Source organism: Budorcas taxicolor, chromosome 24 (assembly GCF_023091745.1).
Source record: "Budorcas taxicolor isolate Tak-1 chromosome 24, Takin1.1, whole genome shotgun sequence".
NCBI lineage: Eukaryota > Metazoa > Chordata > Mammalia > Artiodactyla > Bovidae > Budorcas > Budorcas taxicolor.
Genome location: NC_068933.1, coordinates 18,760,995 through 18,787,599, shown reverse-complemented (window position 1 = coordinate 18,787,599; position 26,605 = coordinate 18,760,995). Strand labels below are relative to the sequence as shown.

At 37.9% G+C, this 26,605-nt stretch overlaps 1 protein-coding gene across 1 annotated transcript; it reads right to left on the bottom strand.

The window, feature by feature from the left end:
* On the bottom strand, positions 1–24,379 carry FGL1 (fibrinogen like 1). Its single transcript, XM_052661508.1, has 8 exons — positions 24,305–24,379; positions 17,644–17,723; positions 14,394–14,574; positions 9,067–9,226; positions 8,743–8,840; positions 5,229–5,317; positions 4,774–4,961; positions 1–249 (listed from the first exon to the last, which is right to left on the bottom strand). The coding sequence occupies exons 2-8, from the start codon at positions 17,695–17,697 to the stop codon at positions 90–92; spliced, it is 930 nt and encodes a 309-aa protein (XP_052517468.1). The 5' UTR covers positions 17,698–17,723; positions 24,305–24,379; the 3' UTR covers positions 1–89.
* Between the last annotated feature and the right edge of the window lie 2,226 nt (positions 24,380–26,605).

Below are 26,605 nucleotides of genomic sequence, written 5' to 3'. Positions count from 1 at the left end.
CATCATACATGTGAATGTTCAGATTTGCTACATTTTTCAAATCACTTAAACCAAGATAAACTGCAGAAATGAAACCCCAGCAGGGACAATTAAACAATATTTGGAATGAAATCATTTGGCCTAATTTTCATAACCACAGATTTCAAGGAATACCACCATCCATGCCAGGTGTGCCAGACAATCCCATTGTCCGTTTTAGCGGTGTAGGGACCCTTGTGGTATAAACCATTCAGGTTTGCAGAGTGACACCTAGTGGAAGGAAAAATAAACACAAAGCAATCAGACTAGAAAGATAACCTTTGAAACCCTTATTTTGTGAACAAATGGCTGAAAACATTTTAACTATGAATCCTGCCATTTTTTCTTTTTCTTTTTTGCTATCCCTTGTGGCTTATGGGATTTTAATTCCCCGACCAGGGACTGAACCCAGGCCCTTGGGAGTGATTGCACAGAGTCCTAACCACTGGACTGCCAGGGAATTTCCTGTGCTGTTTTTGGATAAGAGAATATTTAGCAGTTTCCAAAAGCCAAGAGATTTCTACAACATGAGTTTTTTAAACTGGTGGGTTTTAGTACCATAACAACTCTCAGGATAAAACCCAGGCCACTTATAGAGTATTTATTTATTTATATCTGGCTGCGCCTGATCTTAGTTGCAACATGCAGAATCTTTGATTTTCATTGCAGCAATGCAAACTCTTAGTTGCAGCATGTGGGATCTAGTTCCCTGGCCAGAGACCAAACCCAGGACCCCCTGCATCGGGAGTGCAAAGTCTTAGCCTCTGGACCACATGGAAGTCCCACTTATATTGATTAAAAAAAAAAAAAAGTAGCTCTGTTCTTAATAGACTTTAAATGAGAAAGAAAGGAAGGAAATGAGAGAGGGCGAGAGAGAGGCAGGCAGGAAGGAAGAAAGAAAAACAAGCAAAGAAAAGCATGAGCTGGTAAGCCTGAGCCTTAGCCAGAGTGGTATGGGTGTGGCGCGCTGCTCCATTTGCCAGCTTCCCTGTATAATTTACACTTAAAATGTTCATCCATCTGCTGCCAAGACTTAGCTTTCATAATTTCAATTCCCTTCCTCCCTCTTGAGTCACCAGTATATCAATTACTTTAACCTCAAAAGGGGGTAAAGAAACAAAACCCAAACCATGATTTAAAGTTTTCCAGTCAACAACTAATGATCATCTGTCTTAACTGCGGAGTTTATTATTTTTACCTATATTGTTTCAACAGAGATACACTGGTTATGGTATTATGAATTTTAAAATGTCCTCCTTTCTCTTTGGGATCTGTAAATTTTGCTCCTAATATGGCTAAACAAAGAGTAAGTGATAATTTTCTGGGTACTGTTATTAAACTATATATTTCTTTATTGCTACAACCAATGAAAAGATTTCAGACACTGGGACATAGAAGAACATTCAAAAGAATAGTTCTGAAAATCTATGGAAAGTGCCTGAATTACTGAGTCGAAGTAAGCATATAATTTACCCATCAATATTGAGTGGTTGACCAGCTTCACTTACCAGCCTTCGTAATTCTTTCCTGCTAATTGTCCCCACAGTCCTCCTAATTTAAATTGATGTAACTAATCAAAACCATGTATGCTAAACCTGTAAGTGTTAAGAGCCTGTTATGTTTTTAAAACTGCATGGAAAGTAATGTCAAAAGAGAAAATACTCTAGATTGAGCCTCCCAAATACATATTTTGACATATTCTATCTTCCTAGAGATATCTACTACATATATTAATATTTTTCTATTTATTCTGTGATTTGAATCCTGTTAGGAAGCTGACTCTGGTCAACATAGCAATTCTAAGACCACTTTTCCTAGCATGTTTCGGGTTCTAGAACAGCCTAGACTTAAGGCTAGGTTGGGAGATGGTTGGGGCTCCCTTGGTGAAGAAGTTGCCTCCTGCACACACATGAGATGCTACACTGGTAAAGAAGAGAAGACATCAACACTCAGTGATTGGTTTGCTGTGATGAGAAGGAATGCCTAGTAGGTGGGTAAAACTTAGAAATGCCAAGATTCTATGTAAATTGGAAGAACTATGGGACAGGGAAAAAATAAGAACAAAACAAGAATAAGGAGCAAGAGGATGATGGCGTTAAACCACAGCAGAAGCAGGCGTGGAAGAAGTAGCACCGAGCTGCTGGAACAATTGGCTTTCTCTTCAGCTTTTCTGACTTTCCATCCGCACAATCTCCTTTGACTCCAAGGATAATGGAGTTTCCTTGGGTGGCTCCAGCAACTGAATTGCCTTTCTTTGTCTTCCCTGAACTCCTATCTTTAAAGTCAAGTAAATCATTTATTATTCCACATTGAACTGTGTGCCACTTATCATTTCATTGGGTGGGTACTTAGTATTGATCTCCTGCTAATATTAACCAACATGGTTGTTATTTCCATGTATGGAATTCTGTTATATTAAGGGGTGCTTCGGAGAAGGCGATGGCACCCCACTCCAGTACTCTTGCCTAGAAAATCCCATGGATGGAGGAACCTGGTAGGCTGCAGTCCATGGGGTCACAAAGAGTCAGACACGACTGAGCGACTTCCCTTTCACTTTTCACTTTCACGCACTGGAAAAGGAAATGGCAACACACCCCAGTGTTCTTGCCTGGAGAATCCCAGGGACGGGGGAACCTGGTGGGCTGCCGTCTATGGGGTTGCACAGAGTCGGACACGACCGAAGCAACTTAGCAGCAGTAGCAGCAGCAAAGGTTCCGTGAGACTTTGTGAATTATATACAAGTTCTATATAATGTTGATAATTCTTACATAATGCTAACTTAGAAGGAAAGGGGAAGAAAAAGGAGGATAAAGAGAAGGTGATAATTGTGGTTTTAAAGAGAACAAGAAAACCATAAGGGAAAAAGATTGTCACCACCTTTGTTTGATTTGTTAAGTAGGAAAGAAAACTTTGGTTTTCTCTCCCCTCTCACTGCTGTGTATGTTCTACTTCCTTTACAAATGACCAAAATTTAAATGGACTCAAACTTTGAAAAAAGCAAAATCCAGATAAAATAGTGTTTATACAACTACTTAGATTCAACTTGATATTCCACACTATATACAGCTAACTGTACCTCCATAGAATCTATGACTCTAAAATCAGCACATCACAATAACTCAAGATGTTCACAAGGAGGATTCTCATGATTTTATGGAAAATAGACCTCTGTCTGATATACCTCCACTTAATAAGACAGAGGATTCTTTATGTCTTAAAAAGTATTTACGTAATGAAAAAATGTTAAAATTTAGATTGTGGAATTCAAATGATTCGTCCTCAATTACATGGAAAACTCAGCACTCCAGACATACTCACGAAGGATTCTGTAATGGAATGTTTAAGTGTCCAGATATTTTGTCTTCTAAAGGCAAAAGGAGATGTTCAAAGGCCATGTACTAAAGAAAAAAATAAAAAGCGCATGTATGCCGTAACAGTTGAACACAACTGCTTTGTAGACATAGTGGGCTTATCAGGTTATTTTTAAGGAAGACTGAATTTTTCCATTCCTGCCTTAACTTTGTGATGACAACAAAGGGTACTGTCTGGAAATCATCCTGGGTGAAGAATAGTTAAAGGAATGAGGAATACCTAGCCTACAGAAGAGAAAAGGTCAAGGAGCACAGTAAATATTTTCTTATCCAGCACCTGAAGAGTTATGTTGAAAAAGAATACAGTTACTCTGTAACTACTGAGGAAAAAAAACTGACAAAGTAATAAGAAGCAAGATTTCAGGTTAGTACAAGAAAGTGAAGAAAAGCTGACAGAGTGGACTTCCCTGGTGGTCTAGTGGTTAAAACTCTGTGCTTCCAGTGCTGGGGGCCTGGGCTCAATCCCTGGTCAGGGAACTAAGATCCTACAGGCCCCGCAGTGCAGCACCCTCCAAAAAATTTTAATACACAAAAAAAGATTAAAAAAAGAAAAATTGATTTAGTACAATCAAAAATGGAATGAATTTGCTGATAAAGTAACATTGGAGTATTCAACCAGAAGACGGAACTAGGTTTCAGGAATGTTAGAGGAAATTTATGCATTGAGAGGAGCTTGGGTGAATGATTTTGAAAAAGTCACAGGAAATGTAAAATAGTATTACACAGAAAAATTTACAATAACATGGTAGGAGAAGGTGAAGAGCTACCTGGTTATTAGAATGTCAAAAATGCTCTGTATTTCTTTGCGTCAATTTGTGACCCACTGTTTATGATAATTCACCTATAACTCCATTTGCAAACAATCTTTATAAAAGCAGTAATTTGATTTTTCTCTATGATGTATCTTTCAGGCTTGACTAAGGTACACAATGAACACATCCTTAAAGCTACTTCATTACTGAAAGATTCTAATAAGGATGATTACTTAATAACACCAGTATTACAAAGCAGACCAACACTTCTGCATACGTTATAATTAATGCCCACCAGTCAGATATCTGGAGAGAGCAATGGCAACCCACTCCAGTACTCTTGCCTGGAAAATCCCATGGATGGAGGAGCCTGGTGGGCTGCAGTCCATGGGGTCGCTAAGAGTCGGACACGACTAAGCAACTTCCCTTTCACTTTTCACTTTCACGCATTGGAGAAGGAAATGGCAACTCACTCCAGTGTTCTTGCCTGGAGAATCCCAGGGACGGGGGAGCCTGGTGGGCTGCCATCTATGGGGTCACACAGAGTCGGACACGACTGAAGCGACATAGCAGCAGCAGCAGCAGTCAGATATCATCAATGCAATTGCAACTGTGTTTATGAAACATCAAACCTGTTAAACCACCAGCCAGACTGATCCTCTTTCGCACAGTTCCCTTCATAGTTGTCGTTATCTCTGTCCCACGTGCTGAATTTCATTCTTTGGTGACTGGCCCACCATTGCACTTCAGGATGAAAATTTCCAGTAAGGGAGTCTCCAGCGGTTCCAGAATATTCCCCAATATGTAAATCATAGGAATTCTGAAGAAAAAGAGGCGATTTCCGTGATCAGTTGTTACTATTTTGTGTGTGTGTATGTGTGTGGTCAGTCACTCAGTAGTGTCTGACTCCTTGTGACCCCATGGAGAGCAGCCCGCCTGGTTTCTCTATTACTATTTTAAAAACAGGCTTATTTAATAAATAAAAGATCAGGCTCTATTGCAGATTTTTGTTTCCCCTGACTTTGGGTTTTATATTGTATGTTTTACACATTAATTTGTGGCAATATGTATTTGAAAATGTTAGTACCTTTTCATCTCCAACTTTGAAATTTTTATATTGAGCATAACGGCTATTTTTCTCAAAATCTGCAAGGTCAATTTTTAACGTGTAATCTCCTAGGAAAGGGAAAAAAAAGAAATTGTAGGTGTTTTTTTTTTAATGTATGAGATGACATTTACTTCAGTTCAGTTCAGTCGCTCAGTCGTGTCTGACTCTGTGACCCCATGAATCGCAGCATGCCAGGCCTCCCTGTCCATCACCAACTCCCGGAGTTCACTCAGAGACATTTACTTACTGAGGCTTAAAAACAGTTTGTGGCTCTCTTTTACTTAGACCATTTCCTTCTACCATGAGTCAGCTTTCGAAGAATAAACTGTGACTCCACTGTATTTACAACATGCATGTTTTACTGTGTATTTTACTTGGGAAAAGTTAGGACTGTAATATTAAAGGTAGAACATTCCTACTAGATCTATCAGAGATAAGAGCCAGTGTAATTCACTTGGCAAAGAAGAACAGAAAGCAAGTCATTTTTCAGTACATAAATTAAGAAATCTAACAGTGAATAAACAGAAGTTTTATGAAGTTTAAAAGCTGACTTCTTTTTCTTACTTTTGGTAAGGATGCTGATCTTCAACATTAAAGAATGACTGAAATAGTTGATGCCATCAAGTGACCAGATTTTCTTCACTGTCTCATCATTTGCAAATAACAAAGACTACTCTTTCAGAAACAGAACTATTGTTAGGAACATAGAAAGTTATAAATCAAACTGACAGTCAGATAATATATTTGTATTCAATCGTTCTACTTTGATAAATAAAATTTCACAATGACCAGTAAGATCAGGTCTGAACTCAGAGTCTTAGCCTCCTCCCAGTTCCAAGCTGGAACATAGCAGCAGGTCATGCAGACCTGGCACACAGTCAGCTTGGTCTCTTGTCCCACCCCAGTCTCCATCACACAGAGCAAAGGGCCTTGCCCACACTTATGGACATTCCAGACTGCACACCAAGCTCTGTTGACATCCAAAATAAAAGCTGTTTCTTCACTTCCCCTCAGACTTAGGGGTGCACACACCAGATGTACAATTTTCCTACGGGGGACAGATGAAGAAGAGGCATGAATAGGTCCTGGAGACAAAGTCAAGGCTTCTTCAATAGCGAATGCTGGACTCTATATCGTCAGAGTGAGTCTAGGAGACTCTGGCCCCACAGAGTCTTTGACTCACGGAGCTCTCTAAAGTGGGATTTCAAGGAAGAGGCCACTTTAATCTGATCAAAAGGTAGTAAATGTTATGTGAGCTAAGACTGTGAAGTGGACTAGAGCAGAAATAAAGGCTAAATCAAGGCTCCTAAAAAGTACTTTGCATTATAGAAGAGGTTTAGACTTTTAGGTAACCATCTAAATATCTCTTTAGTCAATGAGTAAATAAAAATTCAATTTTGGATCATTTCTAAATTAGCTTTATTGCAAACACTTCCAGCCAAAATTTATATAGTGGGGATAAAGCTATTTTAAAGAGGCAACTCCTTAGCTTTAAATGCTCTCATAATTAAGAAATGTAGGGGGACTTCTCTGGCAGTCTAGTGGTTAAGATTCTGCGCTTTCACTACACAGGGCATGAGTTCTATCCCTGGTCTGGGAACTAAGATCCCTCATGCTGCACATGGGGGATATTGTGGTACAGCCACAATTTTTTTTTTTTAAGGAAAGAAAAGAAATGTAGGGAGAAAGTCACTCTTTTTCCTTGGGATGATGTTCTATGCAGTTGAACTCATAAATACATTTTTGCTACCATGAGAGTAGCCAGCCTGAAACACCAGTGAAAATGTGAAGCAGATATGTTGCCAAAGTGCATCTGGACAAATAAATACTTAATAATAATTTGAAAAATAATATTTTATTTTTTAAATAATTAATTAATAATATTTGTTGTTGTTTAGTTGTTCAGTCATGTCTGACTCTTTGCCACCCCATGGACTGCAGCACACCAAGTTTCTCTGTCCTTCACTATTATTAATTAATAAGTTTGAATTCTGTATGTTTAGAAGGATCCAAGGGTTACTTCTTGGGGTTTTCATTGTTTCAATGACAAACCAGATGCATATTAGTATGTAAAAGAAACAGAAATTGGTATGATAAATGTTATATATCTATCATAAAACACAGGTAGGATAATAAATACTTTGAAATTTAGAGAACACTGATCATAAGAAGAACGTACAAAGAGAGCTTTAGATTTCTAGGATTATCCATCCTAAGTTACTATTCTGGGGTGTTTCCAAGATCTCTATAATTATAATGATACTATTATGAATATAGACACACAAATCACTTTCCTTAACTTGTTTGGAATGAATAAACCTTGCTCTTACAATTAGTGCCTTGCCAGTGTGATTTAACATGCTTTCTCGAGCAATACAATTGCTTTTTATGAAACATTAAGAGTCAGGTTTGAGTGGAACTGACTACAATCTCAGGTAGAAAGTGAGATAAGGAAGATAAAGGATTGGAGCAAAAGAACATGGAAAGGGGAAGCTTGAAAAATATTAAGCTAGTGATACTTTAAACAAATGTCTAACTCTGGTTAAAGACATCCATGCAGAAGCAGATAGAGGGAATGATACAGATGTCTGTAATATACTTGGAAATGTAAAAAAAATGGATCGATGGATGGATAGATGAAAAGTTACAGGATTAAGATGTTAATGTAAAATCTAGGTGGTAGGTTGAAATCTCTTGCAAGTTTTTCAAATTAAGATTTGGAGGAGGATGGGAATAAGAACATTTATATTTTATGGTATTTGATTCCAAAAACAGCCATAATTCCTCAATTCTTCACCTTTCCCTTTGCAATGGGACTTTGTAAGTCCTCCCATTAAGCCTCTTTCCTTTTTCCTTACATCTGAGCTGGTCCTGTGACTTGCTTTCACCAAAACGGAAGGCAGTGTAAGTGACTGTGTGCCATTGCTGAGTCTAGGTCTCAAGTAAGTTATGTGCTTTCATTCTCTTTCTTAGAACTCTGCTTCTGCTTCAAGAACAAGTCCAGGCTAGCCAGCTGGAAGATGACGGACCACGTGGAGTGAGCTGGACAGCCAGCCTCCCACTGATGAGGAAGTTGATCACCAGCTCATGAACAAGCCCAGCGAGATCAGCAGAGCCCAGCCCTAATGAGCAAAACCACCCAGTTGCCCTGTATATTTGTGAGAAATAATAAAGAGCTGTTGTTATAAGTCACTAAATTCGTAAGTGGCTTGTTATACATACAAGTTTTGAGTCATATAAGTCATTTAAAAGAATGATTATGACAGTAGATTTCCTTCCCAGAAACAGAAAAAATGCATGTGAGAAATATCTCTCCCACAACCTAGGTCTAAGCAGCCACCTTTTACAAAGGAGATTATTTCCCAAAAGGGATTATTGGCCATCTGCAAATCATAGTAGTTACTGAATTAGTTCTATTGTCTAGGATTTAGTGAAAAACAGTTGTGTTCCCTTTTTTGTATTTCCAGTGAATTTGGTATAAGGTAAACCTTACCTTGTGTGGTCAATAAGTGAAGATTTCTATTACCCAACCAATATTCACCATTTTTTTGGACAAAATTTCCAAAGCCATTTTCATAGTCACTCCAGTCTCTAAAAAATGAAAGTGAAAGCTGACTTTAGCAAAATCCAAATAGACCTTTGCAGTACCCAAGGTGCACACTTCTACCCCTACCCACAATATCTTCTTGATTAGCTAATGTACTTTTATTCAGAAAGAATGAAGTTCTAATGCACTTCAGGTATAATAAAGAGGCTTAACTTTTGTAAACCTCGTATTTCCTACTCCAAATAAATCCTTATATCACAATTAGCACACCTGTTAAAGTTTTCACTGCCATCAGATCGTCTCTGAATTACAGTCCATCCTCCTCCTTCAGACATGTCACAATAAACAGAGAATTCTGCTGGGCTCTGGAGAGGTTTGATTTTATAAAATCCACTCTGCTTGTACCCGTCATTGAAAATCTCTGAACAATCTGTTTGGAAAACAAAGTAATGTAATATTTGTCATGTGTCTTTTTTTTTTTTTAAAGGGAGCCTCTGAATGAGATTACTCAATACTAATGGAGACAGATAAATACATGATGTAGATAATCAGCTGTGTAAAACTGAATCTTGTACATCTTCCAGTGGCTACTGGAAGTTCTTTTTTTCTAGATGATATAATTATCATCTGACTTCTTGATATGATCATGGAAAAAATAAAATAGTGAAATAGGTATATGGTTTCTCATTTCTGATTTTTTAAGAAGAGTCTGAAATTACGTTTTAGGTAATTACAGTATATTTAAGTGAAACATATCTTTATCAGACAGGACAGAACTTTTTTCTCTCATGACACTAAAATGAAAGTAGAAATATAATACCAAACAATTGAATACAGATTATCTTGATTTACAGCATTATAAATCATTCTGAACATCTGGAAATGAACTCAAAATAGTAATCTTGTTAGATTCTTATAACCTCCCAGTCTCACCAGAGTTTTTACTCACCCACTGAAATTTCTAAGAGTCCATGCATTCTTAGATGTTTTTGCTAAAAACTGCAAGTTCCTATTATTTCATCCCTGCGGTCTTCTCTGTGCTGATATTTCTTTGACCACTGAAGCTACCAATTTGTCACCAAAAAGTAATATCTGTTTCTTAAATCACGTGCTGCTGCTGCTGCTAAGTCACTTCAGTCATTTCCGACTCTGTGCGACCCCATAGAAGGCAGCCCACCAGGCTCCCCCATCCCTGGGATTCTCCAGGCAAGAACACTGGAGTGGGTTGCCATGTTCTTCTCCAATGCATGAAAGTGAAAAGTGAAAGTGAAGTCACTCAGTTGTGTCCGACTCTTAGCGACCCTATGGACTGCAGCCTACCAGGCTCCTCTGTCCATGGGATTTTCCAGGCAAGAGTACTGGAGTGGGTTGCCATTGCCTTCTCTGTAAATCACATGAGGGTGGGATAAATTAATAACCATTGGTCTCATCTAGGATGATCTGGGCTGAATTAGAGAATACAACTGATATGTGTGTCCTAGATCACTTCAGTCATGTCCAGCTCTGTGGGATCCGATGGACTGTTGCCCACCAGGCTCCCCTGTCCATGGGATTCTCCCAGGCAAGAATACTGGAGTGGGTTGCCATGCCCTCTTCCAGGGGATCTTCCCAACCCAGGGATCAACTTGGTCTCTGCATTGCAGATGGATTGTTTCCCACAATCCTCCTGCATTGCAGGTGGATTCTTTACCACTGAGCCACTGCGGAAGCTCATATGGCAGACACGAACTCGCTATTGTTTAGATGCCCAGGCAGCTCTGTTTTAGGGTAGTTGAATTAATGGCCACTGTAAAGAGATAGTTTCAAGGATACCCAATCACAGACTTTTGAATAAAAATACTATAATTTAACATCACTAACTTTCAAATTTTACTCTTATCATTTTGTTCATTTCCTCCTTTAAAAAAAAATACTTTCTACAATTCTGTAACTATAAATGGTGATGGATGCTAACTGGACTTAGCATAGTGATCGTTTCACAATATATACAAACATCATGTCATTATATTATATACCAGAAACTAATGTAATGTTTTATGTTCAAAGCCGAAAATCCAGTACTTTGGCTGCCTCATGTGAAGAGTTGACTCATTGCAAAAGACTTTGATGTTGGGAGGGATTGGGGGCAGGAGGAGAAGGGGACGACAGAGGATGAGATGGCTGGATGGCATCACTGACTCAATGGATGTGAATCTGAGTGAACTCTGGGAGTTGGTGATGGACAGGGAGGCCTGGCGTGCTGCAATTCATGGGGTCGCAAAGAATCGGACACGACTGAGCGACTGAACTGAACTGAACTGAACTGTACCTAATAAAAATTTTCTTGCCCTGATTGACAATTTCATTCTTTTAGCATATTAAGTTTTTTCTTCATTTTCATTGTTCTGATGCCAAATTGTCTATAATTTTGTTACAAATAAAATATATCCCACATTAAATAGATTGAACAGGCAATAGGAAACAGCGGATAAACAAAAATAAAGAACCTTAGTCATTTTCTAAAACCTTCATCAGTTTGAGACCCATCATACACTACTGCTTTGGTGAGATGTCCATTTTTATAATGAGTTAGGCCTTAATCATGTATTTATTTTTGAGATTCAGAAGCCCCTGTGCTCTTTTCCACATCCTGGATTATTTTTTAAAAATCCTGTTTTGCAGCTAAACAAGAAGAAATACAATGTGAAAATGATTATCTAAAATTAGTTCAAGGTTGTTCAGAAGCTTACATCTTGTGGTCAAGTACATTGCACAGCATTTTTCATTAGAGTAAGCAGATTTTTTCTTTCCACTTACATTTTTTTTTAATTGGAGGATAATTGCTTTACAATGTTGTGTTGGTTTCTGCTGTACAGCAAGGTGAGCCAACCGTAAGTACACATGCATCCCCTCCCTCTTGAGCGTCCTTTCCACCCGCCCCACACCCCCAGGTTGTCACAGAGCACCCTGTGCGCTACAGTGGCCTCCCACTGGCTGTTTTACACATGGGAGGGTATGTATCAATGCTTCTCTCTCAGTTAGTCCCACCCTCTATTTCCCCTGCTGTGTCCACAAGTCTGTTCTTGCATCTCTCTTCCTACCCTGCAAATAGGTTAATCAGTACCATTACTCTAGATTCCATGTGTATGTGTTAATATGCAATATTTATTTTTCTCTTTCTTACTTCACTCTGTATAAGCTTGTTAGGAAAAGAGCACTTTGCTTACATTTAACCATCTACCAAACAGCTGAATAGTAAAGACTCACAAGCTTCAGACTATTTCCCAAGCAAATATGGAAATAATTAGCTATAACATTTGCCTCTGGAAAACTCTGTGAATATGGAGTTTTCAGCCAACATTTTCTATTTGTTCTTACTTTATGCCAACTCCGAGTTTAAGTTTTTAAGAAGTTTTTGATCTTCGCAGAGGAAAATGCCAAACACAACTTAAGATTCAGAGGAAAGATTTCCACTGAAAAAAAAACAAAAACAAAACCCAAACAAAGAAAAAAAAATGCCACTAGCTCAGTTTCTTACACCAAATATATTAAGGAGCCTGCCTAGGGAAAATGCGATTTTACTCTGATAGAAAGTTCAAGCAATAGAGGGTTTAAAATATTAACTAGACTTTTCAAACTACAATTTTCAAAATGTTTTGACTCACTCAACCACTCTAGAGAATAGGCAGAAGAGGGGTAGGGTTAAAGAGATCTGTGTTCACGGGAGTTTAAAAAAGAATTTTTGGATACTTACATAATGCTAGAGTGAGGCCATGGCTTCCTGCCCTCTGTTTGACAAACACTGTGTTAAACTGGGTGAGGTGAATATGCTCTGCTCAAGCAGAAAGCAAGTCGTGCTGGAAGCACAAATGTTGAAGCTTCACAAAGGGACGTGCCAGCCTGCCAAATGAACTTTTTCCTTTTGTCCCAGAATGGTGACTGAGAACCAAAGGCACTAAGTACCTCCACATTCTAAACTCAAAGGAAGGCCAGCCTGAGCTCAGCCACGTGCCACAGAGCATGCTGGGAAATGCCAGGAATGCCATCCTCACCCCCAGGCAACATAAGATGAGACTTAGAGGAGAGAGGAAGTTGCAGTGTTGCTGTGGGGAGGATTGGTGGGCTCTCACCTCTGAAAGTAAAGGAGAGAAGATATAATAATGTGGGTAGAGAGCTGGCATTCGTTGAGCCAAACGAGAAATACTTTTGTAAGCATTTCATTAGATCTATTAACTTATTTGATCTTTACACCAAAGAAACGGGTATCCTTACCACTCCCATTTTACAGATGAGGAATAAGAGGCACAAAGAGGTCAAGTAATTTGCTCAAAGGCCACTTCTAGCAACATGTGCAACTGGACTTTGAACCCAGGCTTTGGAGTCTCTACTTTAAACAGTACACATACTGCCTTTTGAGATACTGTCTCATAAATACTGGGGGGCTCCTGCACAAGGGGACATGGTTAAATTAGTGGTCGTGTTGGCTGAACAGATGATGCTAAAAGGCTGTTTTGATTGTCAACAATTAGTGTGAATTTGGTAGACTAATCTTTTAATAAAGGCACATAATTTAATTGCACCTAAAAGCTTAAAAAGTACATTTATATTGTATAAAAATCATGTGATTTGTGCATTGTTTTCAAAAATTGCCAGGTTGTGTGTAATTAGGTGTTTCCTACTATGAGATGAATTAGGATTCAGAAAATAATTGATTTAGTAATAATACAGTAACTTATAAATAAGAAAAAAGAAATTTATTTCTATGGATCATATACATAAATATTTAACCTTTTTTTAAATTTAAAGAGACCAAAAACATACCCTTTGGTGTGATCAAATTTTTATACATTTTATACATTATATATTATGCTAAATATATTATATATTTTCTTAGAATTTGTTATTATATATTTTGTTTATTGAGTGTTTTTTTTTTTTGCTCTTGATAGATTCTCTAGTAGTTTTCCTGTATGCTGAAAAATAAAGTAAAATTGAATTGGATTTATATTTCATAGTTTATTTCTCCTTCTCCTCCATGCTTACAACATCTGTGAAGAATATTAAATACAGATCTACTGACTTCTGGAATTTTTTTAGCTGTTATGCCCCAAACAGTCACATAGAATGTCTATTATCTATCTTAGGGGCTTCCCTCATAGTTCAGTTGGTAAAGAATCTGCCTGCAATGTAGGAGACCCGGGTTCGATCCCTGGGTTGGGAAGATCTCCTGGAGAAGGGAAAGGCTACCTACTCCAGTATTCTAGCCTGGAGAATTCCATGAAGGGTCAGACACGACTGAGCGACTTTCACTTTTTATTATCTATCTTACCATTGTGTCATAAATTTATTTTTTATTTAAAAATCTTTATTATTATTTTTTTTAATAAACTTGGGCTTAAAAAATTTTTTTTTGGCCAGGCTGCACAGCATGTGGGATTTTATTTCCCTGACCAGGGACCCATGCCCCTTGCATTGGAAGGGTGGAGTCTTAACCACTGGACCACCAGGGAAGCCCCAGTGTTAAGTTATAGAAACACTTAAGAAAATTAGATTATGTAAATGAACTATACCCCAATAAAAAGTTAATTAAGGAAAAAGAAATAAAAATAAATTCTGACCTGCGTATTGTCTCTTGCCTCCAAGGTCAATGACACTATTCTCCTCTCCTTTATCAAGGAGCTGGATTTCCTTCTCATGCAAAAGCTGTGCGATCTTGACTTGTTGCTGCTTGACCCGAGTCTCCAGCAGGTACACTTGGGCTCTGAGCCGCGCCTGCTCCTGGAGGCAGTTCTCCAGAGCCTGCAAAGTAATGTGCATCTCGTCTTACAGAAAATAACCCCCCGGAATGAGTTGCTAAATTTATGGTTCAATTTTGTTCCCAGTTCCCATTTCAGCATAGTATTCTAACCAGGAAGTGTTTAGAGGTCCTAAAACCATGTATTTGAAGAAAAAGGAATTATGGCTTACCAGAATAAGAAATTTTTGAATTAAAAAATGCTATAATCTGAATGACCATGCCAAGAGCTTTAGAGTCGCTGCTTCATTTGATCCTCATAATAATTCCATGAGATAGGAAAGAGTGCATCTTTGAGTAAACTTGCTCAAAAATTCTCAGTGGATTCACATCCAGATTCAAGGTCCCTGCTTTCAATCTCAATGTGTCTTCTCCTGAGTGCTTTCTTAACAGGAAAGTGCTTTATGCATGACTAGTGTTGCACTTTCTAAAATAAACGAGGCTTTTGAATGATCTTTTGGTATTAACATGTTTAAAAATATATCTGAATGCTTATAACCTGATGACACATGGCCATCTTTATAAAGGATGCTACTTCAGTTCCTCCTGTCCCCGAGGATCTTACCCATTTACCTGTTGCTAGAAATATGACTGGAGCCACTTAACTTTGTATAGTGTTTTTCCCTTAATGACTTCAAAAAAAGGATGGAGAAGCCTGACTTTTTCAGTTGAATCAGCTACTATCTTTAACAAAGGCAAATAACCCAAGAATGCCGCACATGAATGAGTTTATCAGTTCCTTTCTAAAGTGGCATCTGACTGAGCAGATTCCTCCAGAAATAAAGTGAATGCGGTGAGTTGGGAAGGGGAGTTGCAGAGGTCGGTCTCCTGGGAAGAGCTACTAAGACCAAGAAGCTACAAAACACAAATTTTTGCCACTTTCCCATTTTTACTCTGACATCTCTGTTTGCAGCTCATGTCATGATCTCCTGTGATAAATGCAAAGCTTTGCTGAGAAATTACGATTTTTAACATGTAAGTGCTTTACACTACTTTTACATTATTTCCTTTTATAGGCATTTAATTAGAGTCAGGTATATTTCTCAATTTATATTCACATAACTTCCTGTTCCTATCTTTATCTACTACCTTATATATATTCCTCCTTCCATAATCCTCCAGGGGATCTTCCCAACCCAGGGATCGAACCCAGATCTCCTGCTTTGCAGGCAGATTCTTTACCAGCTGAGCTACCAGGAAAGCACCTTATATATATTTCTTCTATAAACTGGAGGACCTACTGTGTTCTGGGCACTCTGTTAGGCAGTTTGAACAGTAGATATCCTATTTGGGAAAAAGAAAGAGGTATGTTTTTTCACTATGGACTACAATGCAAAAATAGAAATTCAACCTCAAAACTGAAAGTCTTACAGCAAGTGAGTGAGAATGACAATAGAGGCCCCCTCTCTCCCATCTCCAGGCCCAAATCACCAACTCTCTCCAGGCTGTTTCTCTAGGACTATTTCTCTTTCTTAAAAATTTTCATTTCTTTATTTACTTTTGGCTGTGCTAGGTCTTTGTCGGTTGGTGAGTGCAGGCTTTCTTTAGTCGTGGCAAGCAGGGGCTACTCTCTAGTTGTGGTGTGGAGGCTTCTCCTTGCGGCTTCTCTTGTTGCAGAGCGCCGGCCCTACAACACACAGCTTTCAGTTGTGGTTATTCCGGGGCTCTCGAGCACGGGCTCAGTAACTGGCACACGGGCTTAGTTGCTTCTCAGCATGTGATATGTTCCTGGATCACGGGTCGAAATCATGTCTCCTGTTTTGGCAGGGAGATTCCCAGCCACTGGACCACCAAAGAAGTTCATCTCTAGGACTATTTTGTATTTTTGTAACTTTCACCTCACCACTCTTTGATTCATTCTGTCTGAACCAATTATTTGCTTAGCCCCCTCAGTCATGCCTGTCTAAAAAATGAACAGCAAAGTCATTTTATGGCATATGGAAATCTGCCTTGCTTTCTAACAGTGGAAGATTGGTTGTGATACTGTTAAATACAGTGAACTATACAATTTAGAGTCCCATGGACTGCAAGGAGATCCAACCAGTCCATTCTGAAGGAGATCAGCCCTGGGATTTCTTTGGAAGGAATGATGCTAAAGCTGAAACTCCAGTACTTTGTCCACCTCATGTGAAGAGTTGACTCACTGGAAAAGAGTCTGATGCTGGGAGGGATTGGGGGCAGGAGGAGAAGGAGATGACAGAGGATGAGATGGCTGGATGGCATCACTGACTCGATAGACGTGAGTCTGAGTGAACTCTGGGAGTTGGTGATGGACAGGGAGGCCTGGTGTGCTGTGATTCATGGGGTCGCAAAGAGTTGGACACGACTGAGTGACTGAACTGAACTGAACTGAATATAATTTAAAGTGACTAAAGGATTACAGGGCAAGAATGTTCAATTTTTATGTGACTATATATACAGTGTTAGTAAACTTATTTAAAACTTAGTGGGGGAGCTTCCCTGGAGTACAATGGCTGGAATCTCACCTTCTAAACCAGGGGTTGCAGGTTTGACTCCTGGTCAGGAAGCTAAGATCCTACATGCCTGGTGGCCAAAAAAGCCAAAACATAAAACAGAAGTGATACTGTAACAAATTCAATAAAGACTTTAAAAATGGTCCACATCAAAGAAAAAAAAGATCTTTAAAAAAATTAGGGATTTTCTTTCTCCTACAACTTTGAGTAAATGAGTGTTTTCTCACTTTCATTCATGGAGGGAGGCATAAGTTCATTGCAATTACTTTCAAATAACCTGTTTGGTTTACAAGGACAGTGTCCAATATTACAAAGCTCAAGGTAAATCTGAAAGAGCTTTTAAATTCTTAATACCATGTAACCACCCAAATAACCTCAGTAAATCGAAAAGACTTAGTGTGAATACTGATTTTTTACTCTAAAAAAATTTTAAAGCACTTAATAAGTGCCTATTACATGGCAAGAGCTTCCACAAATCTTTTTCATTTTTCCTCCTTAGTTTTTTCAGTGAGAAGTTACTAGAGTTTTTTTTTTTTTGGCAAGAGAAAATTAAGATCAAAGCAGGAATTAAAAATATAATAGTTTTTGTAATAAGCTTACCGAGCTTCCCCTGCCTATTAGCAGAGCAGTGGTGACAAGGATGAAACTAAACATCTTCTCCTTTTTTCCCACTGGAAGAACTGTAAGAACAAAGAGAATTTAACTTATTGTGAATTTTTTATGAGACCAGTGCTGGCTTGACTCAACGTGATCCAGGAGGTCAGACACAGCTCTAGGTTGAGTTTAATCTGTGAGTTGCCAAGGAAATTCTCTTGTATTTTCCCAGGCTTCCCCCCACAGAAGGATGCTCACTGTTACCTTGTAGAGAATTGAAGCAATCTGCAAATACAGAGGAAAGACTATGGTTCTCTGAAGTGTGGAAAAGGCACAGACTCTTTAAGCACAAAAACCTGGTTCCATATTTTGGCTGGTCAGTTCCGAGTGGTGTGACCTCACACAGCTTACTATAAAATGCTCCTGATCTATAAAATGGACTTCATAATTCTTACTTTGTAGGACTGTGCCATTTTGATATTAATTTTTCCATATACCCTGGCATGTGAGAAGTGCTAAATGATTAGTTACTCATTTTGTACAGGGAAGCCTGTTTTTATTTTGAGAAAAAGGAAGAAAAAAGTTACAACAAATAGGTAATATGAATTACTTTTCTTAATGTTTTAATGTGTAGGCAGCTAATGAGATAAAATAAAACCCGAAGTTCTCTTTAAAGTTGTAGAGGAAAATTAATTCTACCACTTCTTGAGATTATTCTTAAAATCAATCATGAAGTCATGAGTCTTGATGAAAAATTTTGCTCATCCTCAAAATAACTTCTCTATGCCAACCAGTTGTGAATTCTCATAAATTTTAGAAGCTCAGGAGCCTAAGAGGACAGAAATATCTGCATAATATTCAAAGAAAATTTATACCTATGGTTGCTGCTAAAAAAACCTGACATTAACTGAATTATTTATTTGTCAGCCTATTTTTATTCATATAAAACCTATGACCACAGGTCCTTTCCATGTATCTCTTTCTGAGTTTCTATGTAATTAAAAAAGTGGGTCCTAAACTTTGTTGCCCATTGGGATCATCTGAGGAGCTTTAAAAACATTTCCATGTCCAGGAATTGAGTCGAATGTCTAAAGCTGGCAGTCAGGCCTTAGAATTTTTAAAAGACTGCCACCTTTTTCCAATGGTCAGCAAAGTTTGGGAAGCAACGATTTAGGGACTTAATAGACACATTTTTTTCAATCTATTTTAACAAAGTAGGTAGTTTTCAATCCTTGTGGGGCCATACAAAACAACAACAACAAAAAACAGCTACAGAATGAGAGGGGCATTACTTAAATTCAGGGGCAAGTAGCATGCACGAGCATCTTGGGAAGCATTACTATATATAATGTAAATTTTTAGAATATGTGAAATTTGCACATTACAGATGGAGGAGGCAATGGCACCCCACTCCAGTATTCTTGCCTGGAAAATCCCATGGACAGAGGAGCCTGCAAGGCTGCAGTCCATGGGGTCTCTAAGAGTCGGACACGACTGAGCGACTTCACTTTCATGCATTGGAGAAGGAAATGGCAACCCACTCCAGTGTTCTTGCCTGGAGAATCCCAGGGACGGGGGAGTCTGGTGGGCTGCCGTCTATGGGGTCGCACAGAGTCGGACATGACTGAAGTGACTTAGCAGCAGCAGCAGCACATTACAGAGAGTAATAGTCTCCTAGATAAACCATAAAATTTTACTTCACACAATTTTACTTCTGGCTGATGTATGTTTTTATTACACACCTAGAATTGTGCTATGCATTTGACCCAAAGACTTTTTTTTTCTTCTAATTTTATGTATTTATTTTTTAACACCAAAAATATTTTGCATTGGGATACAGCCAGTTAACAATGTTGTGATAGTTTCAGGTGAACAGTGAAGGGACTCAGCCACACATATACATATATCCATTCTCCCTTAAACTCCCCTCCCATCCAGGCTGGCACATAACATTGAGGAGAGTTCCACGTGATATACAATGGGTTTTTGTTGGTTATCCATTTTCAGTATTGGGCTATGCATTTTCTAAGCATCTTATTTCATCTTCAACTAATTCTCTAAGGCAAGTACTATTATCCTCATCCTACAAATGGGTAGATCAGAGATGTCAAGTCGCTGAATACCTAATGTTCCTTCACAAAGCACAGGACTTAGGAACAGATAAGTCATAATCGTGTTTAGAAGTGAGAGTGATCTTCACTGGAGAAGGTCAAGGAGCAGGGCCTCTATACCTCTGTGCATCTTGCGTCCCTTTGTGTAACAGGCATATATGTATATAGAAAGGAAGACCATGCAGAATACAGGTTCGGGGTCATGGACCCTCCAGGTAGGAAGCCTTTAGCTCCTGTGAAGGAACATTAGGTCAGCCTGGCAGAAGAGGAGACAGCAGCACTAACAAGAAGCAGTCCTAGAGAACGGTGGGGCCAGCAAGCGCTAACTGATCATCAGCTAGCTGCTCAGCACTGGCTCACATGCTGTGGGAAGATAAAATATAGCTGCCTCATCAAGGCAATATTTGGGGGAAGAAATTAAAATAAATATTAAAATGGAAAGAAAGACAACAGAAATTTAGTATACATGAAGCCATATGTAGTTGAACATAAAAACTGAATTTTTCCAGATGAACTCTCAAGACAAAATTAATTACTTCCTCCACTGTGATCTCATACTATGTTTACAGACCAATAAAGCATTCATTCACTCAGGGAACAGTGTGCGCTTGCGTGCTATGGTCCAGGCACTGTGCCAGGTGATGGAATTGTCATCTGGTCGGCTTTTCACATGTCTCTCTCCAACTGCTTCCCTTTGTCCATGATTTTGTTTAAGACAGAGTTTTTGAAGGCAAAGGCCACATCTTGGAAACTGCTGTATCCTAGCATCTCACTGAAATTGCGGTGACTCCAATATAAGTTTAGAGTTTCCCAAGAGGGAAAATCTTTCTCAGAGGGGAAAAATGTGATTTCCTTGGCATAAAACTGGTCTGTTCCCAGTGACATACTTCCTCCCCTGTGCTTATCCTTGTCAGGGGGAAAACAACGAACTAAGTATATTTTGAAAATATGTGTTAAGAAGGAGTTAGGGACTTTGGGTTGGATTGAACACATAAGTTTTTTTTCTTTCTCACAAAACCCCACTAGGAAAGGAGTAAAGAAAACTGGAAAAGACAGGGATTGACAAGGGGGAGGAGAAAGAGAGAGGAGAAAGCACTTTGCATGCAATGTCAACAACAGAACAAAAAGCACATCGCAGAGTTCACAAAGCTGCTGAAAAAGAATTACTTTAAGAAGAGATACTTGGATTTATAAAATCCCCAAAGGAAAAAAGAATGGAAAACTTAATACCTAAAATATTAAAAATTTGGCTCTTAATGGGCAGCTGAGCTGGTAAAGAATCCACCTGCAATGTGGGAGACCTGGGTTTGATCCCTGGATTGGGAACATTCCCTGGAGAAGGGAAAGGCTACCCACTCCAATATTCTGGCCTGGAGAATTTGATGGACTGTATAGTCTATGGGGTCACAAAGAGCTGGACACGACTGAGTGACTTGCACTTCACCAATGGGGCTAAAGCCATTATCATAGCTATCTCATGATAAATTATTAGTTTGAACTCTTATTTTCAGTTGGTAGTAAATATATTTATTGAGCAAAATTACAACAGTTCTGCTGCTATTTAAAAAAAAATCTCATTTGTACTCTTATGGTCACTTATTATTTAATTTTAAAATTTATCATGAAGTTTAAATAGCAAAAAGTAAAACCAAACCAAACCAAAAAAACCCTCCACATAATGGAGGTTTCTTAACGTGTAATAGTCTTCTACATATAATCATACAAAAAAAAAGAAGCAAGAATAATTGTTTTATTATAAGCAAGCAAAAGAAAATAAAGACAAAAAATAGAAAATGTTATTTTAAAACACATAAAAGAGATTTTAGAAGTAGAAAGTATTATCCCATGAGGCTAGAACACACGGTCAAAATATAATTAAAGGAAGTGAGATCATCCGGTCAAATGTCATCAACGTTTGAGGAAACAAGGCTCAGAGAGGGAAAACAATTGGCCTAAAGAAATAAAACAGACTTTTACTAAGGAGATTCACATTAACTTAGAAGCTTAGTATAAAAATGCACTACCATTTGTGAATGTGAGTCATACTGTTTTTCTGACTTAAAAGAATCAATATAGTGAACGGATTATTGATTGGGGTTTTTCCTTTTTCTTTCCAGTAGGAAAAGTAATCTCATTTTTCTTATATAATAGCAACCAGATCTTCGTTACTTTAATTCACTTCCAGCAGCTATCAGATACAATATTCAGGAGTCAGGAACTAAGTTATGAAAACTTTTGCCATCCTCACTTTGTTTTAATATTATCTGTTGAAATTATATTTTTGTTTGGTTCATCAAATTCTCTTATATATTTGTGGGATCAAGTATTTTATTTCAGAAATGAATAAATTAGGTTAAAAAGAGAGCTTTAAAAATTGTTATTTTTTTCCCCAAAATTGAAGTATAGTTAGAAAGCAACCTAAATGTCCATGGACAGATGAACAAATGAAGGAGATGCAGTGTCTGTGTATATATAATGGAATATTACTCAGCCATAAAATGAATGAAATAATGTCATTTGCAGCAACACAGATAAACCTGGAGATTATCACATTAAGTTGAAGTAAAATCAGACAGAGAGAAAAATATCATATGATATCACTTCTGTGGAATCTAAAAAAAAATGACACAAATGAATTTATTTACCAAACAAACAGACTCACAGACATAGAACACTTATGCTTACCAACGGGGAAAAGGGCAGGGACATTAGGAGCTAGGGGTTAACATATACACAACACAATATATACAAAATAGGTAAACAACAAGTACCTAATATATAGCACAGGGAACTATGTTGCTATTTAGTCACCAAGTTATGTCTGACTCTGCGCCCTTATGGACTGTAGCCCGCCAGGCTTTCCTCTGTCCATGGAATTTCCCAGGCAAGAATATTGGGAGTAGGCTGCCATTTCCTTCTCCAGAGTATCTTTCAGACCCAGAGATTGAACCCATACCTCAAGCATCTCCTGCACTGGCAGGTGAATTCATTATCACTGAACCACTTGGGAAGTCACAGGGAACTGTACCACTTTACTATACACTTGAAGGTACCATTAATTATACTTTAATTAAAAAAAATTATGTTCTTAAATCTGTATCTGAATCTGGCTCTTGTTCAAGTAAAAGTGTGTGTTGAAAGTGCTCTGGGAGATACTGGGAAATTATTTAACATATATACAGATTGCAATGTATTAGATTTGTAGAAAATAAAGGGCCGGTGAAAAGCTTTGGCAGGTTTCTCTTGTTCTCCTGAAATTTCCAACTCATTGCCATTAAAATAATCAAATCTGATCTTTCTCAGAGAAAGGAAGAAGCCCCTAGTCTGGCAGATCTTTAAACAATAAGGCATTTCAAAATGCTATATATATTTTAACAGTCATTACATTACTTTATCATCTTTAGAATAATTCCTGAGACTATCTTAAGACCTCTAAAATTCCCTAGTGCCTCTATTAGTAACTCCACCCATCTTCTACAATATTGAAGAAATATTTAGATATAAGAAACTTGCTTTGAAATTCTCATCTCCATCATTCATTATAGTAACCATTATTGTTTTGCAAATCTGGCTTGTGGTGAAGCTATCAGATTATTCAATCCTCATTATACAATTAGTTGTATTTATTTTACAATGCTTTTGCTTTGGGCTGTCTCAAAACTTTTAATTATTATAAAATTGAAATAGTTTCAAATGGTGGTCCTTTGATGTACTGTATTATTTGATATAAATTGTTCAAAGTGTTAAGTCTAATTTCCTCCCAATAAACATTTTTAAGTTAATTAATTATAGTAAATTAAAATTAAAGGCAAAATATTAACTTTAGGGCTATAAAGTTTTATAGTTAACATGTAAGTTTTAAAAACACAATCACCAAACAAATATACATTACTAGCATGTAAAATTTCAAAAATGGTATGTTTTAAGTGAGCTACTATGAAAAGATACAAGATAGAAAAATTAAAAAGAAGAAAAAGTTATTGAAGGAAGCATATTTAATCAGTTGGCATTCTCAGACGGCAGTGCTCACACATATTAATGGGTCTCATATTAATGTAAAACAGTTAAACAATTACCCTTAACATAGACTTAGAGACTCCCTTTGGGTTATTTTCCTCTAATTTCCAACCCCCCTTTTTTTCTGCTAATGGAATATAACAGTATTTTTTTTATTTATCTCAAGAGTGTATACTCAATGAAAGCCTTAAAAAGCCAAGTAAGTTTGACTTCCAAAAGACAGAAAGGAAGAACGACATATCTGGAGTTTTTACTTCTGAGGTAAAAATTATAACATGGTCCATTTCGTTTTCTATTCTGTATTTAAAGTTGCAAATCTTTTTATTTACATCAAATTCTCATCTAATTTATTCAAAATGTATCAGGAATGAAAAAAATGTAATTCTAATCTCCTTTTCCAAGCCGCAGAGGCGGACATCTATCTAATCAACATCTTTCTCAACAGCCAACAGTTGTTTTTTGAGTTGTGTTTTAATATCGTACCTATGAAACAAACTAGCATTATTAGAATTATGTCAAAGTGCTGAGAAGTTAAATACCTTGCCTAAAGTCAGAAATGAGTCAGAGACACGGCTTAGGCGAGGTCCAGTTGCTCTGCCTTCCAGGCTCCTCTATCTGCATTCAGGCTTTCTAATTGTTTCTCCGGTATTTGATTAGAAAAACGGACAATGTTGATTCTGGCTTCAGTCCAGAAATAAATAGATGAGGAAATCAGTTTAACTGGAAGGAAAACTAAAAAAGGAGATTCAAGGACAAATTCTAATACTCTGATATTTTTCTTTTTTCCCTATTTGTATGAATTTTTATGAAAGATCCAATACTATATCTGTATAAAAATATATCTCTGATTTTTTAACCTTTTACTATTGTGCTCATCCAGAAAATTTTTGTACTTTGACTAATTTCAGTAGTGCTCACGTTAAGATTAAGTAAAACCAAAGTGTAGTGGAAGCTTTGCTTTATTGTACTGACAATAATAAAATTTTACCTATAAAGATATGGATTAAATGTCATTTCAATTACCATATGGAGAGAAGCCAGATTTTTCTTATAGAAAAATGTGGCAATATTTGCCAAGATGAAACAGTTTATTTGACCTTTAAAATACACAAAATTATTCCCTGAGGGGCAAAATTGTGAAATTTATCTGTAAGCATCAGTTATCCTCTGAACGAGCTGTTCGTTTTGTTTTAAATTGTAGAGGAGTTTTGAATGTGTAAGATGTTAGCTTCATTAATCATATTGCGTAATAGTTTCAGACTGGAAACCCAGGTTCATTTCTATTTTCATTCTGTTGTAACTCACACAGTCCTTTGCCGTTTGTTCTTTGATCACTATTTATTAACTCAGATTCCAGTAAAAAGTTGTTTCCTTGCTGTTCTTTGTTGTTTTCTGAACTCAAGTATTACTGGTGTTCAGCCTTCCTGTTAAGCATTTTCACATTATTCCCTGAAAAGTTTTCCAGTTTAATAAGGAAAAGGTAATCTTGCTGATTATTGGAAAGAAAAAGTCAATTAGGTTGGAGTGATTTACACCCACAGGAGAAGTGGAGATTATACATTCATAATAACAAATTCAAGCTGCTGCAGTTAAATTTCAAAAACAAAGGTATGGGATTATTTGGCTGATTTGATAATTACCTCTGGTAAAATGCAACATTTTTAAGTAAAAATGTATATATATTTTTTATCTTTGTATACATTTTGCCTCTTCCCTGTTAAAGCTTTTAATGAGCCTTGTGCCTATTTCCTCAGAGGAGGGACAATCACTGTGGTAACAATAGCTATCATGTGTGGCACAATTATGTACCAGACATGGTAAAAAATGAACTCATTCAGACCCAACAACCCTATCATCAGGAATTGCTATCCTCATTTCACAGATGAGGAAACTGAGGCACAGAGGTTTAAAGAACTAGCCCAAGGTCACACATTAGCAAGAGGGAGAGCTAGGATTCAAAGGCAGATTGGCTCAGAATCTGTGCCCTTTACCATTAAAGATGGTCATTGCTGTCTGTCAAGGATCTCTCCAGCCTTGTGCCTCAAGAGAAACTTGGAAAAAGCAAATCAGACACAGGGGCAGAAAAAAAAAGTGAAAGTGAAAGTCACTCAGTTGTATCCGACTCTTACAACCCTACGGAATGTAGCCCTCCAGGTTCCTCTGTGCATGGAATTCTCCAGGCGAGAATACTGGAGTGGGTTGCCATTCCCATCTCCAGCGGATCTTTCTGACCCAGGGATCGAACCTGGGTCTCCTGCATTGCAGGCAGATTATTTACCGTCTGAGCCACCACGGAAGCCCCCAAGGGCAGAACTTAGGGTGAATGTCTTGTGAAGGCATGCCAGAACCTGAACTTGCTGGGAGGAATGCTGTCGCTGTAGTTCATGGACGCAATGTCACAGCATAGTGGAGGAACTGTCATCAGGAAAGGTCAGATTTGTGACCTTGCACAACTGTAGCAAAGCGATGAAGTGAGAATGAGACCCGAGCTCACTGGCTGACAGAAGTGTGATTAAACAATGATAAAGAGTAGCCAGTGGGATCCAGTTTTTGAGGAGATGGGCCAGAAACAGAGTGGTTGGGACGCGTACTCTAAGGCACAGCTGCTTCCCACGCACACCCCCACTCCCCAGCTTGCTTTCTTTGTTAAAATTTGAAGCATAGTTGCTGTACATTATACAATACAAGTATACATACAGTGATTTGCCTTTTTAAAGGTTATACTCTAATGACTGTTATAAAATATCGGCTACACAGAGTCACATAAGTAGAGAACAAATTTATAGTCACCAAGGGGGAAGGGAGGAGTAGGATGAATTGGGAGAATGGGATTGGTACAT

Excerpts from the sequence above, each read along its gene's own strand:
- FGL1 (XM_052661508.1), bottom strand. The coding sequence starts at position 17,697 with ATGTTTAGTTTCATCCTTGTCACCACTGCTCTGCTAATAGGCAGGGGA. Across the intron at positions 5,318-8,742 it reads TCACTTATTGACCACACAAG|GAGATTACACGTTAAAAATT; the intron begins GTAAGGTTTACC and ends TCCCTTTCCTAG. Across the intron at positions 4,962-5,228 it reads TCAAAGTTGGAGATGAAAAG|AATTCCTATGATTTACATAT; the intron begins GTACTAACATTT and ends CTTTTTCTTCAG.